This window comes from Brachionichthys hirsutus, chromosome 6 (genome assembly GCF_040956055.1).
Source record: "Brachionichthys hirsutus isolate HB-005 chromosome 6, CSIRO-AGI_Bhir_v1, whole genome shotgun sequence".
Lineage (NCBI taxonomy): Eukaryota > Metazoa > Chordata > Actinopteri > Lophiiformes > Brachionichthyidae > Brachionichthys > Brachionichthys hirsutus.
Window position 1 is genome coordinate 7,045,410 of NC_090902.1, and position 16,535 is coordinate 7,061,944.

The window sequence follows — 16,535 nt, forward strand, 5'->3', positions numbered from 1 at the left end:
AAATGTCTCCGTTGACATCAGTGAACCGGCCTGCAGGTAATTAATCCAGCCAGATTACAGTGAAATTGGCACAAAATGAAATATTTATTTCATCATGACATGACAAACACAATCAAATACCGGGTAGTCAATTATACGATCAGAAACGAAACGAGGGCATCGACCTTCAGTTACTGATTGAAGGTCATAAATAAGAGCAAGCTTTTACATACAGACGCGAACGCACCGCATCCAAGTCGAAGAAGATCCAACATGGATGTTCTTTCTCCGGGGAGAAGCGCCACGTTCACCCAACGTCCCGTCGGCTTCGGATATTTGCCTTGTTTATGTACTTATTTAGCGGCGGGCGAGAAATGCTAATCTGAACGAGCGTCAACCGGCCGCTTTCCGCCGCCCCCCCCTGCGAGCGGCTTCGAGGACGGCCTCTAGAAACACTGGTGGTTCTTCAGCTGCTCCACGTCGCCGAAGCCGCCTCCGCAGTTGGCGCACTGGAGCGCCATCTTGTCGCTGTTGTGTATGAGCTGGTGTCTCTTCAAGTACTCCACGCGACTGAAGCGCTTCCCGCACGCCTCGCAGCCGTACGGACGCTCCCCCGTGTGGATCCTCTGGTGCCGCTCCAGGTTGCCCAGGCGACTGAAGGTGCGTCCGCACTGCGGGCACCGGTGCGGCCTCTCGCCCGTGTGCACCAGGTGATGGCGCTCCAGCGAACGCGAGTGCGTGAAGCGCTTCCCGCAGATCTCGCAGCAGTGCGGCCGCTCGGCGGCGCAGGCGCACTCGTGGTTCTTCAGCGCCCAGGCGTGGCTGAACGTGTTGCCGCAGTGGGCGCAGGGGAAGAAGCCGTCCTCCCCGCCGTCGCTGTGGCTCGGCGAGCCTCCTAGAGGACAGGGGTGGTCCTCCAGCTCGGCCTCGGAGGAGAAGCCCCCCCCGCACTGCCTGCAGAAGGTCAGCAGGTCCGCATTGCTCTCCTCTTCCTCGCCGCTCTTTTCGACGCTGTCCGGGGCAGACAGGGGGGGCAGGCTCTCGGGCTTCCCCTGCTCCGCCGCCGCGTCGTCTCCGGACGCGACTTCCGCCGAGTCGCCCTCTCTCAGCTTCTTTGTCCAACACAACCTCAGCTCCACGCCGGCCCTCATGTTGTCCTTTGACCTCGCCTTCCCTACCCGCTCCTCCCGCTGCCCGTCCTGCTCCATTCCATCAAGGCCGATGTATTTGGGCGCCGTGCTCATCTTGGGACCTCGGACCACCTCGGGTTCGGGGCTGACCGGCCGGGAGGTCGTCATGGCAGCCTGCTCCCGGCCCCTCTCCGCCGTCAGAGCAGACTCCAACCCCCGCAGCTCATCCATGGTCATTCCTCCTGCAGAGGGCTCCACTGAGCCCGCCTCCCAGTGCCCCTCCTCTTTTTCTGCTGGCTCGATGTGGACAGGCCCGTCCGTCAAGTCTCCTGAGGAGACGGCAAAGGGTGGAAGACGGAGACGTTAGCAATGCGAACACGCCGTTAGCTTCACCTCCTCCCGCCGCGGAGACCTGCTCACCTTCGCTCGGGGCCCCGGGGGAGGTTCCGTGGAGGTTCTTGTTGTGTGGCTGACTCTTCAAAGCCTCTTTGATCAGACGGAGAGATGCCGGTTGAATGCCCTCAGTTTGAGCAAACTATAACGAGAACCAATCACACACGCGTACGTTCAGGATACACCCAAGACTTAAGCTAACGGTTTGATCGTATTCATTTAGCACATCCATGCTAGCTTTGAATATTCAGACGCAGCAGAGGAGTGGGTCTGTGGGTCGTCCCACTAGGAATAGCAAACAGATCTTCACCGCCGCCATAATGACGGCTGCCTGAAAGCGTTTCTGTTCTCGCCTCGCTCGTCTAAAGCTGAACACCAAACCAATATCTTCCCTTTATCCGCTACGTCTCTGCCGGCTTGATGACCGAACGCCACAAAACTCTCCGTCTGCATTCGGTTTCATTCCACGTGAAGCCACCGAGCAGAGACGGGATGCTGTGCCACTTTCTGCTCCTCTTCCTCTGAGAAAGCCCAACTCCCTCACCTCCTCTTTGATGTTGGCCGTCTCCTCCCCCTCGACGCTGAGGCAGTCCTCCCCTTCCTTGTCCTCCGATATCCCTCCCTCGTGCTCTTCATCCTCGGGGAACTGGATGAGGTACATCTCCCTGGCCTCCTTCCCAGCTCCTCCGCTTCCTCCCTCTCCTCCGACTCCGCTGCCACCTCCTCCTTCCTCCCACGCACGTCCAGGCCAGCCTTTGCCGTAAGTCGCCGCGGGGCCTTTCTTTGACTTTCCTCCTGTGGAGAAGAAAGGATGGGAAGGAAGTTTGGGAAGGAGGCGAGAGAGGTAGAGAAATGTAAAGAAGGGGCAGGAGAGACATGAGGAGAGAGGGGGAGACAGAATGAAATATGGTAGGGGTGAGTGGGAGGAGACGAGGAGGAGGTCAGAAGCAAGATGAAGGAGATGGGGGTGGGCATGAGGGAGATGAGAAGGAGGTTAGGAGAGGCAGAGCGAATAGGAGTAGATGGGAGGCCGGGGGAAGGTAGACAGGAAAAGGAGACCAGAGTGGAGGAGCAGCGGCCATGATGAATGATTGAGGAAGGAGGGGGTGAGGCAAAGGGGCTAAGTGCAGTTGGCGGGGCTCCCCAGGAAGGGGAAGAGGAGGATGAGAGGGAGGACATGTTGAAGGAGAGAGAGAATGATGAAAATGTGACAACGGGAGAGGCAGAAGAGAAGTGGAGGGGACGAGTGTAATTACAGTGATGGTGGAGGGGAGAGGAGAGGAGAGGAGAGGAGAGGAGAGGAGGTGGGGAGCGTGCGAGTGTGCAACGTGAGGAAGGAGAGAACAGAGCAGAAGGAGGTGGGGGCAGGGAGAGAAGGAGGAGGCGAGGGCGGAAAGGAGAGAGGAGCAGGAAGGGGAGGAGGTAGAATAGGAGACGAGAAGGAGGCGGAGGGAGGGAGGGAGGGAGGGAGACAGTGTGCAATAGCACCGAGGAGTGGGAGGGACAGAATGCAGTGGAGAGATAGAGGAGAGGGGGAGGTGAAGGACAGAGGGAGAGAACATGAAGAGGAGGCGGAGGAGGAAGGGAGGGAGAGGAGGAGGAGGGAGAGAGAGGAGGAGGGAGGGAGAGAGAGGAGGCAGAGGAGGGAGGGCGGAAAGGAGAGAGGAGCAGGAAGGGGAGGAGGTAGAATAGGAGACGAGAAGGAGGCGGAGGGAGGGAGGGAGGGAGAGGAGGAGGAGGGAGAGAGGGGAGGCAGAGGAGGGAGGGCGGAAAGGAGAGAGGAGCAGGAAGGGGAGGAGGTAGAATAGGAGACGAGAAGGAGGCGGAGGGAGGGAGGGAGAGGAGGGCGGAAAGGAGAGAGGAGCAGGAAGGGGAGGAGGTAGAATAGGAGACGAGAAGGAGGCGGAGGGAGGGAGGGAGAGGAGGGCGGAAAGGAGAGAGGAGCAGGAAGGGGAGGAGGTAGAATAGGAGACGAGAAGGAGGCGGAGGGAGGGAGGGAGAGGAGGAGGAGGGGAGGGCGGAAAGGAGAGAGGAGCAGGAAGGGGAGGAGGTAGAATAGGAGACGAGAAGGAGGCGGAGGGAGGGAGGGAGACAGTGTGCAATAGCACCGAGGAGTGGGAGGGACAGAATGCAGCGGAGAGATAGAGGAGAGGGGGAGGTGAAGGACAGAGGGAGAGAACATGAAGAGGAGGCGGAGGAGGAGGGAGAGAGAGGAGGAGGAGGAGGAGGGAGAGCTCAGCTCTTTGCCAGATGGTCTCCAACAGAACAATCCCTGAAGCCGGTTCCCCAACGTTCTCCCTCCGACACACGGAACGCGTTCCCAGAGTTCCTCATCGTAAAACGCAGCTCCACTCACGAGCCCCCTCGAGTTTCCTCTTGGGCCGCCCCCCCGCCGCCTCCTCCGCCAGCCCGGCGCTGCGCCGGTGGGCCGCCCAGCCCAGGCCGTACTTGCGCTCCGTCCTCAGCTTGTTCTCGGTGAGCCGCAGCCGCAGCCGCAGCGCCTCGGTCTCCCGCCGGTTCAGGGTCAGCTCCACCAGGTAGTCGTCCACCGTCTCCTGGAACAGCTTGGTGATCTCACACACCGAGGCCCGGATCAGGCTGTCCATGACGGCCGTCAGGTGAGTCTGGAACGTGGACACCGACTCCTCCATCATCTTTGGTAGGGGGGGGGGGGGGGCACACCTGATGACGTTTCAATAACACAGTTAACCCCCAAAGTTCGACCAGTCGAAACAAAAAAAAAAATCGATTTTATACGTGCACATTTCAAACATAGCGTCGTTCCCCCCCCCCCCCCCCCCCCATGTTAGATCGAAGACCGAATCTTAACGTCGAACGCCTCCGTTAGCGGTGGAAAGTGGTCGTGCTAGCTGCTCGGCTAATTGTGTTCCGTATACGCACCGTGTTTTGTTTTTTTTTTAGAAGGCGACCCAGACGAGGAACTTGGAAGTAAAACTGCGACCGACGGTGCGCCTTCAGAGACGGCGCGTAAACTTGCCCGGTACCGGTAAACACAGAATCACCGCGACAAAGGAAAGCGCCATCGAACTTCTGCCTTCTCTCCCGCAGCTACTGTTTCTCTCCAGTCCGCCTCCTTCAGGCTGGGTAATGATGCTTGAGAACAATGCGCATGCGCAGTACCGTAGTTACGCGACACTCAAGCGTTGCCGCACCCTGAAGATATATGTTTTTTTTTTTACTACATTTATTAGACATTGATTTGTACTTCATGGAATCTCAATATTTTTTTTTGTTATTTATTTACATAACAATTAAATAAAACTGTCAAAAGAAAATGTGCTTCGACTTCGGCTCCGCGTGGTTTAGCGTGCTATAAGTCCTCCCGGGCGGATGGAGGCGCTGTGTGGATTCAATAGATGACATCACTCGCCCTTACGGAACCGTTCTTCGATTACGCGCTGCTTGAGAAACTCTCCGAACTTCGTCTTGGCAGCCGTGCGGCCCATCGCTGGAAGAAAACATGCCGATGTTTGTGGTGAACACCAACGTGGCCAAGAGCGACGTGCCGGCGGAGCTGCTGTCCGAGGCCGCCGACGAGCTGGCCAAACATATGGGCAAACCCCCGCAGGTAGCGCCGTCATTTCTGTTCTACCGCACAGCTGCCTTCCTGCGCGTGTAAGTGAGCCTTATAGATTTAATAAGGAGTCGCGTTACGCTGCGTTTGTATTTGTCATTCGATGAGTGACGCGTTAACCGTAACGTGGTGCAGACTCGTAGCGTTAACTGTGGTATATTGACGTGCAAGTGCCACACTGGATGTTAAAACCACTATTTGTATCATTCTAATCAATATTTTAGCTGCGTACTCCAGTTGGGATGTAAACCTGGCATAAATGTTGTGTAGGTTTACCGCTCAAGTCCTCCAGACACCTCACCAGGATGGTGAATCATCGTCATCCCACAACAACAACAACAACATCGCTGTTTCCTCACAGGTCCCGGGTTCAATTCCGTGTCTGCGTGGGTTTGCTCTGGGTTCTCGCCCCCCCCCCTAAAAAAAACGTAGAATTCAACATGCTGAATTGTCTGTAGGCGTGTCCGTGAGCGTGGATGATTGCTTGTCTGTGTGTTGCCAGGCGATGAGCAGGCGTCTTACCCCGCCTCTCATCCGCAGCCGGCTCGACTAGGCAGGACCGTATTTTGGATAAGCGGCAGAAGACGAGCCGATTACAATCTTCATGAAGATGAAGGAAGTCTAATGGACCCCTGTTTTCCACTGTTCAACAGAGTATCACACCTGCAGAGTGTTTCTCAGTATTTGCGACAAAGATGGGAAGCCAGCATGAGTTGCTCGCACAAAAATAGAAAATTCAATAAAACAAAATAAAAGTCAAACAGAAAAGCAACCGTAAACTAAAGCCTGAGTGGAGTGTGGGGGAGGATAAAGGGCAGAGCGCGCTGGATTGGTTACAGCTCACACAGCTGAGATCCTGAGATTCAGCTCTTTGAGAACCAAAGCAGCGCAACAAGAACGGGTTTGACTTGTGTCCAGGTGACGGGGTTTGTTTACAGGCCTCTGGGTGTTGACTGGCATCATGTATGTGCCTCTTGCAGTACATCGCTGTGCAAGTCAACCCGGACCAAATGATGATGTTCGGAGGAAAGGGAGACCCCTGTGCGCTCTGTTCCCTCCACAGCATTGGCAAGATCAGCGGCGCTCAGAACAAGCACTACGCCAGACTCGTGTGTGGACTGCTCAACAAACACCTGTCTATTTCCGCTGACAGGTAACAAACACGCACTCGTACACTCGTCTGAGTGTCATTAACACTCGATCTCATTATCTTATTTGTCTCTGTATTTCAGGATTTATATTAACTTTGTGGACATGGATGCTGCTAATGTGGGCTGGAACAACCATACCTTTGGTTGAGATGAGGTCAAGATGCTAAAATAAGATCATTCCATGTTTCCTCCATGTCCCGTGACTGTTTTAGAAGCACTAACAAGGAACCTTTTAGCATTGTACTGATTGTTTTCAATTGAAATGCAATAAACTATGTAGACCATGAATTCATTTATGTCTACCTTAATTGTCTCGTATGAAAGACTGAAGGAATTCCATTAGCCAAGTTATTTTTTAAATCCTACGCTATAAAATGATGGGCATTTGTTAATCTCATAATTATATGGGTGCTACTAAGCAGCAGATTCCTGTTTAATCACCGACCTGTCACAGAGAGCTGCAAAAACAAGCAGTGAAATGAAATTCAGCTAATGTTTATTTCAGAATTTATAACTACAAATCGCAAAACATTTTTCCAATGAAAATAAAATTTGGCCTAGTATATTTTTGGACCCTGCCCATAACTTGTTGCCTGCCTGAAGAAAAAAAATGAAATGTGGAAATATATTTTGACGGAAAAGTGCTACTTTGTTTGTAGGTAGAAGGACTTCCGCTGCTTGACTGGCCAATCCGTCGAATTTTAACTACAAACTGTGACGTAATCGTGAAAAAGACGCCTCCCAACAGAACCACGTACGCGATCCGCCCTACTGTGATTGGCTTAGAGTGTTGTCACTCTTACACCCGACCTATCAATACTCATGCCCAAGCTCCCATCCCAACCAATGAGGAGGCGGAATAGTGTGGTCGAAAGCGCGCGCTCAGCGCAGTATTTTTCTACTTACTCCAGTACGTACTTTTTATTTTTTTTGTCCTTTTATATATTGTTTTAATGAGTGTGAAACGATAAAACGAAATAGGCTGTTCAGTGTTCTTGTAAAGTTGTTGTTGACAACGGAACCACGTACCTCGGCGGAACCTTTACTTGTTCAGGAAAATGGCGGGCGTATAACGACGGTGCAGCCGCTAAACCCTTCCTGACTGACAAACAGGAAACAAATAGACGGCAGCTCGCTGTTCATAAAGTATCTTCTCTGCGTTAACCATCTTGTACGAAGAGCAAGGAGCTGCCCGCGCCCAAAGGTCAGTACCTGTATATTAATGAACAGCCATTAAACAACAACAACAACAACAACAACCCCGACATGTGTAGCGTTACTTGAACCGCTGGTGTGTTTCGTTACTGTAACGCGCTGTAATGTTCTAAATAACATTGTGTGTGCGTAGATCGAGCTGTTTTTGTTTAGCCTCAACAGAAATGAAAAACGCATCATAGTTTTGGTTTCTATGAGCCACTAACTTTACCGTGTTCTGTCTCTCAAGGTGCTCCGAAATAAAGACTCGTTGACACCACATCATCGCATCCGTTTCAAAGATGTCCAACGTTCCGATCAGAGCGTTCAGGGCCCAGCTGACCACCGTCATGGACTCGGTGCTGAAGAGCGCCCTGATTCAGGTGATGAACATCTTTGAGAACACCCTTCAGGACCACCAGCTGGAGCTGGCCCATAAAGGGGAGGAGATCGCTCATCTCAGAGTGAAGTTGCAGACGCTGGAAGTCAAGATGGCTGATGGTGAATCTGGAAACAAGCAAGGAAAGTACACGGCCAAAACTCCGATGAATCAATCGCAGCCGGAGGTTGATGGTGTGAATCCGTGTGAGCAAACATCTGATGTTCCTGAGATTCAGTTTGAAGGTGTGTTAAAGAGTTGCTGCTTTATTGTAACAGACTATAGTATAAAGTACTAGACTATAGTATAGTATGAAGTACGAGACTACTTTGGAGAACAGAGCAGAACATTCAGGCTGTGGCAATTATTATCGTCGTGTTTTTTAAATCCTTTGTGTCATTTTGGTATGGTGTATTTGCATCTCCTCAAAATCCAATGTAAAGTCTAATTGAAACTTTATAGGGGTTGAAAAGGTTCCATTTGTTTTTTAAAAACAGTAACAGATGGGTAACATGAAAAGTGTCATTTTAAACCTGATCCATCTGCATCCTGAAAATGTAAGAACACTCGGGACATGCTAAATGTTGCTCAAGGGTTAGTTAAATACTAATATTGATTACTCGCTGTGTCTATACGCTGTTTACACCGGGATGGCCGAGCTCAGTAACTCCTTCAGGACTGCAGTATTGTTGTATTCACAGGCAGCTTTATCCGTTTCTCTGTTGGGTTTGTGCAGTGCCTGACGACTGGTGTGCTCCTCTGGGCTGCGAGACAACAGTGAAGATGGACGAAGCCGCGTGTCCCAGCGTCCGACTTCGCCAGCTGTACATCCCGCTGAGTCATGTTCCGCTTATTAAGAAGGAGGTTTGTCACCGAAGAGGCGACTCGGGGTGTGGCGACTGTAAAATGAAACCGGTGGTGACTTTACACGGTGTTGTTTTGTTTGCGTTTATATTTTAGGTGGAGGATTATGCCATAGATTCCCACAAGCAGAAGAAGAAGGGTCGGAGGAGATCCGGAAGAAGTGAGTTTCATTCTTTGTTTAGTTCCTTTTTAAATGATATGAGAAAATGTCTGAATGAGGATCTTATGTTTAAAGTAATAATAATAATAATACAGTTTGCAGGTTCTTTATAAAACCAACTAAAGGGTTACCGTGATGAGTAATAGTAACGAAAGTGATCTGAAATACTGTTAAAATTATCTTCAAAGTCATCTGCTTTTAGATTAACGACTACATTAATCTGCCCCTTTCGTCCTATTTCCAATCATTTACATATTATACCAGGAAATATCCCTTTGGCTACGCCTACATTAGGTTTCTGGTGCGCCTGTGCTGCCGGTGTTAATAGTTTCGGCTTTGAGTCTGGCACCTGGCCTATTGCTTCTAGTCGTATATCCAGTTTCTTTGGCTGGCCTTCCATCTCAAGTAAATGCAGGAATTACTGACTGAGTGTTCTTAATGGCAGCTCGTAAAAGCAAAACACTTTTATTTATACATATGATTAAGGCTCTGTGGAATTGGGGATACTAAATAATAAGACAGTTGAATTTTCACTATTGCTTTCTTTCACAGTTTCCACATTAAGCGAGAATGACAAACACAGTCCTGGAAGAGGAACACCAACGACTGTCCCAGCGACGAACCGGCAGGTCAAAAGAAAAGACATGAAGATACTTCTGCGAGGAATCAAACAAGAATATACCGACGCAGCACGCAGCCCTCAAAGGCTCGTAAGAGAAGTAAACAGACCGAAGAACACAAGTGTCCCAGCGGCTGAGTGTAAGGACCAGGAGGCAGTGGAAAGCAAGCCTGAGAAAATATACTACTGCAGTTTTTGTACGGAGGTGTTTGACGCACCATCCGAGCTAAGTGTGCACGCACGATCACACATGAAGTGCAAAGTTTGCAAAAAACAGTTCAGTTATCCGCGCGCTTTTCTAACCCATCAACGTTTATGTGCAAAGGCAGATGATGAAAGAGCTTCAACGGCAAGAAGGACGCGGGCTGGGGCTCTTCACAGAGCTGCGACGGAAGGAAGCAAATACATTGTGGCTTCCCGTTTACGAAGCGGGAGCCATTCGTGGACCGTGCCTTTAGAAGTCCACGAAGATCAAGCGGATTTGACTTCGTCCGGCGCAGAGACCGATCTAGGAGTCGATCGCAACGAACGCGAGGCGGAACACGATCGAGACGCGGGGCTGCATCCGACGTTAGAAGCGATGGGTACGCGCTGCGCTGACGGTTTCATCTGCTTATTGTGTCCGGAGGTTTTGTCGTCCGAGTCCTTGTTGATTAAACACTTTAGCACCCACACGCAAGAGGAGCCAATGAAACGTGACTGCGGTGCCGGGAAGCTTTGTTCTCGTGCGCAGCACGGCAAAGAGAAGTGCACCAAACCGTTGATCCCGTGTGTGAAGTGCTGTAGAAAGTTCTCCTCGCAGACAAAGTGTAATAAACATTTGCATAAATCCCATGGGAACTGGGCTCATGTCTGCAAAGTGTGCGGAAAAGGCTTTATCCTTAAAGGACGCCTCAGAAACCACGTGCAGCTCCATGTGTAACGGGTATACGGTTACCGGGTTACTGTTTACTGCCGGGTGATGTCAGTGTTTTTGGAGTTTTATGCATTTATCTTGAGGTGGATGGCGTTAAGCTGCTCTGTTTTGTCATTGTTCTGTTCCACATTTAAGTCGAATATGGAATCATTACTGTAAAACCTGTAATAAAAAAATGGATGGGTTTCTGCTCATAAATCAGCAAGATACATTTTCTGTTATAACTTTTTTTTTATATGTGCACGCTTGGCCCAGTTCACTTGTAATAGCTAATATTTTGATGCCAATTAGGAATGTGATGTTTGCAGGTGAGGTGATCTGCAGCGAGCAGGTAGATGATAATTCAGAGAAGTGGAGGTCTGCTCTAGAAAAGAAAGGAATGAAGGTGAGCAGGAGTAAAACAGTCAAATCAAATACTTGAGTTCTGGACTACGCTAGAACAAAATGTTTCCCATTTTGTATTTATTTTTTAAAGAAATCTTTAACATTTTCATCATTGCCTAAATAAAGTCCATGTTTTACTAAACTAATAAAGTGTCTGTCTATACATTTATCATATTTTTCAGTTATGATAATGAGATAGTTTTCACCATAAATTCCGTAACTAGTAGTAGTACTCATAGTTGTTTTTTTTTGTAGTACCCATAGTTTGTTTACGAGTGAGAATCGGAGATCGCCCCGCGTGCGTAGAGCATGACGCAGCGTCACGCATGTATTTGCAGTAAATGCATGAATCTCGGCCTTCTTATCGCGAGACTTGGAACATTCACGGTTTTACGTACCAACCTGCCGGCTGAACGGAACTGTTGCGTCGCCTCATTTGAACGCGATCTCGTGGAATTAACTCTGAATTAATTAGCTAACAGAAGAATATCGGGCAACGACTGTCGAAAAAGCTGCCGGTAAAAAAAATAATGATGCGTCTTTGCGTATCCCCGCTGTTTTCACACATTCACCTCATATGCTAGCTCGGGCTAGCATAGACTCCGGCGGCTGTGTTTACACGTTAGCTTTAGGCTATGCTATCGTTAGCGGTCAGTAACGTGATCCGACACGTCGAGCAGGCCTGGCTGTTGATGTGAATGATGCGGAGTAACCAAAGGGAACTAACCGCAGCGTCGACCCTTTAATATGACGAGACGTGTATTTTTTTACTGAATACTAATAACGTGTCGCTAAAATGGAAGCTCGACGGGACAGCGTCTCGTGAACTCGCTTAAAACCAAACGTTGACTGTCGGGAGGCACACGGATCACTGAGACGAGGGGCCATGGAGTCTGTGCGGACCGCTTTCCACGCTCAGCTGGCCACCGTCATGGACTCGTTGCTGGCAGCCGCGGTGTGCGAGATCGCCAAGATCTTCGAGAGCAGCCTCTGTGAACAGCAGGTGGCGCTAGCGCACAAAACCAGGGAGATCTCTCACCTCCGAAGCAAGCTGGAGAAACTGGACAGGAGGCAGAGGGCGAAGAGCGGAGGCGGCGAGGATGGAGACGGAGGAGGAGACAGAGGAGGAGACGGAGGAGGAGACAGAGGAGGCGACAGAGGAGGCGCCTTGAAGCCGCTCTCAGGACCGGGTAATGTACTGATGATTTCTCAACTTGTCGTTTTTGACCCTTGAACTAAAATCAACGCGTATATATATTTGCTGATTTTTGTTTTTCACACACTTTGATTGCACAGGCTCACACGTGGAAGAGGACGCGCCTTCTCACCCAGACCCGGCAGAGGGACTCAGTCCAAGTCTCAGCGGGGATCTGAAAGAAGAGGACACGGGCGGGGATGTGGCCGGTGCTTCGGTGAAACTGGAGGTCAGACGCTCGCCGTTAGTCACGTCATGAAGCTTTTCCATCTTCTCAGTGATGAGTGACGTTTCATGTGTCTCGCCGTTGAGCACTCTGAGTCGTATAGGCCTGCTGTACTTCATGCCATGCTGTGTTACAGCCTGCTCCGGGGTCCAGCTCGGTCCGGACTCCGGAGGGGAGCCTTGCTTCTGTGGACCAGAGGCAGACGGAGTCTCAGTCTGCGACACAGAACAAGGACAAATGTAAGAAGTTGGTGCATTCTATCAAAGTTCAAGAAAGATGGGCTGGAATTGTCTCGCGTCTATTTTATTATATTTGTCCCTTTGCCCCATAATGTAGTGTCTCTCTGGAATCAGAGCAGCCACAGCGCTGACCACAGACCCTGCCAGGATCAAGCCTCCATTCCTCCGCTCCACCCGGTTTCCCAGAGTGGTTGTTGCGCCGCTCGGTCTGATCTGAGCCCGGCTCACCCAGGGGAGTGGCTATCGAGGCTGGATACCAATCATCAAAGTGGGCTGTCCAGCATGGAGAACCTGCGGACGGACGGCACAGGCGTGTCCTGTTTCCAGCCTGGGTTCGTGTCTGATGAGAACAGCAACGAAGACGACGGCGGCTCGTTCCCGTTCCTGGACCCGGAGCCCGAGAACCAGAACACCAATCAGAAGTCAGCCCACGGTCAGGAAGTCGGCCAGAGGGGTAGCCAGCCGTTTCAGCCGCAAGCCCACTCGGGAGAGCCGCCGTGGCGACTGAGAGAAGACAGAGGTGGGAGAGGTCCCGTCAGCCACGCGAGGCGCGTCGCGTCTTTCGGGACGAGAGACCCTCTCCGACCACAGTCCAATTCGCAGTCTCTCACGCTGAGACAGACAAACAGCCTCGGCCACCCTGCGCCTCCTGCTGGGGGCAACAGACGTCCTTACACTTGCCCGTACTGTAGCAAGTGTTTTACCTACCCGTCTCATCAGCGCCGGCACCTGCTACGCCACACCGGAGTCAGGCTGCATCCCTGTCAGTTCTGCGACAAGAGCTTCCTCACGCCCTCCGAGCTCACCGTGCACATTCGCACGCACACGGGGGAGAGGCCCTTCGGGTGCGCTCAGTGCGGCAAACGCTTCGCTCGCAGCGGGAATTTGAGAGCCCACCAACGGGACGTCCATATGGGGAAAAGACCCTTCGCCTGCACGGAGTGTGGGAAGAGATTTGCCCACAGGGGGAACCTGCGAGTGCACAATCACCGAGTCCATCAAGGGGATCAGTACTACATGGAGGATCAGCAGGACCCTGGCGTTGTCCCCAATCCCATTTAAAGATAGATATAAATAAAACAAACATGGATTACAGCTTACTTATATTTTGTTTGCCAAAAAAAAAAAAAAAAAGGATTGAACACTTCAGAATTTTGGTTTTTGGTGTGTTCTTTTTATTCCTGGAGAAACAGTCGAATGAATCAACACATTTCATTACATGCCATGTACAGTTGTTTTATTTGAGTGTTTTTATTACAGAAACACACATGAAACGTGCTGATTTAATGAGGAATCGCTTAACGGCGGGTCTGGATCGTTTAGATTAGGCTTTAGGTGTGCACTTTACTGAGAGCACTTCTGGTTTTAATGTGTGATTCGGGTTCAGAAGTACGGGTCACATGACAAGGGACATCACTGCATCTACCTGTCCTGTAAATGGTTTGATGTGCCACCTGAAAGTTTTGTCAGATGAATAAGTCTTTCACTGATGTGTTTAAAATGTGTTAGAATTTCAACTTTCTTTTTAAAATTATATTTAGCATGTGATGGCAGGACATGTTTCTTTCTTCTCAAAGCTTTGTGTGCTAAAATGGAAATAAGGTAACAACTATATAACCCTTGTTAAAGAAGAAATGTACCACTATTTACTTCTGTTTTTGCAAAGTGAATAAAAAAAACCAACGAACAATTGTCTCCAAACTATTTGTTCTCCTCCTACCTAAAACGTTCATGCATTTTTTGCAGCGCGTCTTCGCAGACACCAGGGGGGAGTGTCAGCATGCGGCCCCCCTTTTTAGGGTGGGTTATTTGTATGGTGGCTGAGACATCCTTTTGTCCTCTGTGTTTACCTGCTCCAAACATTTTGTTCCTCCGACACCCGCACGAGCGTTTTCCTGCCTTTTTATAGCGATCGCTTTCTACAATGACGGACGAGAGACCCTCTTCAGTAAGTCAGCGAGACTACGGCCTTTAGCCGAGCCTTGCTGAGGAATTGAAGAGGCAAACTGCCCCAATACATGTGCTCATTGAAAGAGCACATGTATTGACCCCCCCCCCAGCCCCAGGGGTGGTATGTTTCTTTTCCCCGTCTCTCTGGGGCAGTTTTAGCAATGTGGACAAAGAAGTGCCACCTGCACGCTTGGCTATAATAGAGGTCAGGAAGGCAAATGGGGGGGGGGGGGGGGGGTGTTTCTGACTCAAGGGTTTTAAATCAATGGCTTTATGGGTCAGTCAATGGCGATGAGTGGACTCCTGTTGAGGTGAGGAAAGCTGCAGTCTTTGGGTCTTCTAGGGTTCTGTATTTATCAACAGAGGAAACCTTTGTCAGGTTAATGACATTTGTAACAAATGATCTTAATTTTGCCATCTCTTTACTCTTGCCCCAATATATCACAATCCTGTTATAAAAATCCAGAACTAAAAGTATCCACCTGACTGCAAATCACTGCACCCATTCCTCCAAACATGTCAAATATTCCGTTTCTCTCAGCTGGAGATGTGCAGTATGTGTAAGTATTATATATATATATATAGAGAGAGTACCCTTATCAGCTCCATTCTGTGTGTGACAGAATCTAAGGGGATGAGCGCTGCCCCGAGGCTGTTCATGATCTACCTCGTGGGTTGCAGTCTGGTTGCCATTACTGCAGTGAAACCCCCTTTCAGGGGATTACAGTGTTTCTCCTGCTCACTGAGTTGATTTATCATCTGATAGCTGTATCTAAGTGGTCACTTAATGAGCTAATCGTGTTAGACTGGGTCAGCCCTGCAGACCTTTTAACTTTCATGTCCTTGAGCTCTCTGTCCGTTGGAAATGCTGATTTCATGGCTGACGGTTTAAACACCTGCTATCAATCCCCATCACCAAATTTGGTGTGGACCTTCTGTGTGCATTATTTCCCATGTCTGCTTCCAGGTATAGGGTGGCTCCCCTCCAATGGGATTAACAGTTTTTCTTTACATTTTTGGGAGGGTCACGTTATCTTCTTCCCTCAGAGTTTCTGGGTTTTCCAAGTATGTGTGTGCGTAGGTGAACGTCTCCTCAGAGGATGTGTTTCCACTGTCTGCTCTGGGGTTGCTAAGCAACCCTCTGTCTGCACATTGGAGTGGGGGGGTGGGAATGAACAGAAGCACCGGGTCAACAGCAACAAACACTCAGCACATCTGATTGGACACATTGATGCTCCTCGTGAATGATGCGGATCCTAATCATGTTGACTGGCTGTGTGTGTGAATTGTGTTTAGGTCCATTCTGTCTCTCCACAGGAGGTAATCCGTCTGCATCACAAACTGTGCATCACAGAGAGAGCGAGAGAGAGAGAGAGAGAGAGAGAGAGAGAGAGAGAACTTAAATTATTAAAATATTAAAATAATTGCCTTGTTTGGCGATAAACACTATTTCGATGGGACCTTCTGGCTACATGCTAATCCGGGATGACGTTGCGTTGTTGAAAAATCCAAAGCATTCAAGCTGAATTTGATGAAAAATTATTTTTAACAGCTTTATTATTTGTTAAGAATCAGTTCACTTTTTTTAAAATCTACAATTCATAAGAACATAATAGGAACGCCATTACAAATTAAGAGAGTCCAAGATGATATTGTCATAAAGCCAATATAGTTTAAGATATAATTTATCCAACGCTAACATGCCTGAGTGATTGCAAATAAGCAAAATTAAAATGTATCAACTTTTAGCAATTAAAAAATATATATTACTACATGGGCTCGATTTTCAATAATCCACTGGTCAATTCTTTTTGTTTTGTGATGTGTTCTGTACTTGTGTTTTTTGTATCTCAGTCATTACTGTTACATGCTGCACGACTTTACAGAGAAAAACTCCTAGTCTGTGAACCCTCATTGACGATGGCAATAAACTGACTCTGATTCTGATTTCAGTTTAAATTTTATTACCACATGGGCTCGATTTTCAATATTCCACTGGTCAATTATTTAAGTTTAAATGTTATTACATATTTACCAGTTAAATTCTGGCAAATTCCAAGAAAAATGGAGCACATCAATGAAATCTGGAAACAGGAAAAATAAATCCCTTCTTTCCCATTTGGATTTGGCAGAGCTCAACCTCATGGGTTTACAGATTCGA

At 49.4% G+C, this 16,535-nt stretch overlaps 4 protein-coding genes across 6 annotated transcripts; 3 read left to right on the top strand and 1 right to left on the bottom strand.

Moving 5' to 3' along the window:
- Window positions 1-65: 65 nt before the first annotated feature.
- Window positions 66-4,153, bottom strand: si:dkeyp-121d2.7 (uncharacterized). Its single transcript, XM_068739992.1, has 4 exons — window positions 3,859-4,153; window positions 2,047-2,297; window positions 1,530-1,644; window positions 66-1,438 (listed from the first exon to the last, which is right to left on the bottom strand). Exons 1-4 carry the CDS (start codon window positions 4,151-4,153, stop codon window positions 426-428), a joined length of 1,674 nt encoding a protein of 557 aa, XP_068596093.1. The 3' UTR covers window positions 66-425.
- A 752-nt stretch (window positions 4,154-4,905) lies between these two features.
- Window positions 4,906-6,529, top strand: mif (macrophage migration inhibitory factor). The gene is made up of 3 exons (XM_068740004.1): window positions 4,906-5,091; window positions 6,078-6,250; window positions 6,330-6,529. The coding sequence occupies exons 1-3, from the start codon at window positions 4,984-4,986 to the stop codon at window positions 6,394-6,396; spliced, it is 348 nt and encodes a 115-aa protein (XP_068596105.1). The 5' UTR covers window positions 4,906-4,983; the 3' UTR covers window positions 6,397-6,529.
- Window positions 6,530-7,865: 1,336 nt separating this feature from the next.
- LOC137894564 (zinc finger protein 569-like) lies at window positions 7,866-10,886 on the top strand. 3 transcript variants are annotated; one of them, XM_068739996.1, is made up of 5 exons: window positions 7,866-8,066; window positions 8,558-8,685; window positions 8,782-8,845; window positions 9,398-10,048; window positions 10,689-10,886. In XM_068739996.1, the coding sequence occupies exons 1-5, from the start codon at window positions 7,934-7,936 to the stop codon at window positions 10,799-10,801; spliced, it is 1,089 nt and encodes a 362-aa protein (XP_068596097.1). In that variant the 5' UTR covers window positions 7,866-7,933; the 3' UTR covers window positions 10,802-10,886. The 3 variants fall into 3 exon arrangements, with proteins under 3 accessions (XP_068596097.1, XP_068596098.1, XP_068596096.1); XM_068739997.1 differs by having other exon boundaries at window positions 9,398-9,604; window positions 9,790-10,886; XM_068739995.1 differs by having other exon boundaries at window positions 9,398-10,886.
- Window positions 10,887-11,504: 618 nt separating this feature from the next.
- Window positions 11,505-14,106, top strand: LOC137894563 (uncharacterized). Its single transcript, XM_068739994.1, has 4 exons — window positions 11,505-11,954; window positions 12,061-12,188; window positions 12,322-12,424; window positions 12,522-14,106. Exons 1-4 carry the CDS (start codon window positions 11,651-11,653, stop codon window positions 13,484-13,486), a joined length of 1,500 nt encoding a protein of 499 aa, XP_068596095.1. The 5' UTR covers window positions 11,505-11,650; the 3' UTR covers window positions 13,487-14,106.
- Window positions 14,107-16,535: the final 2,429 nt, after the last annotated feature.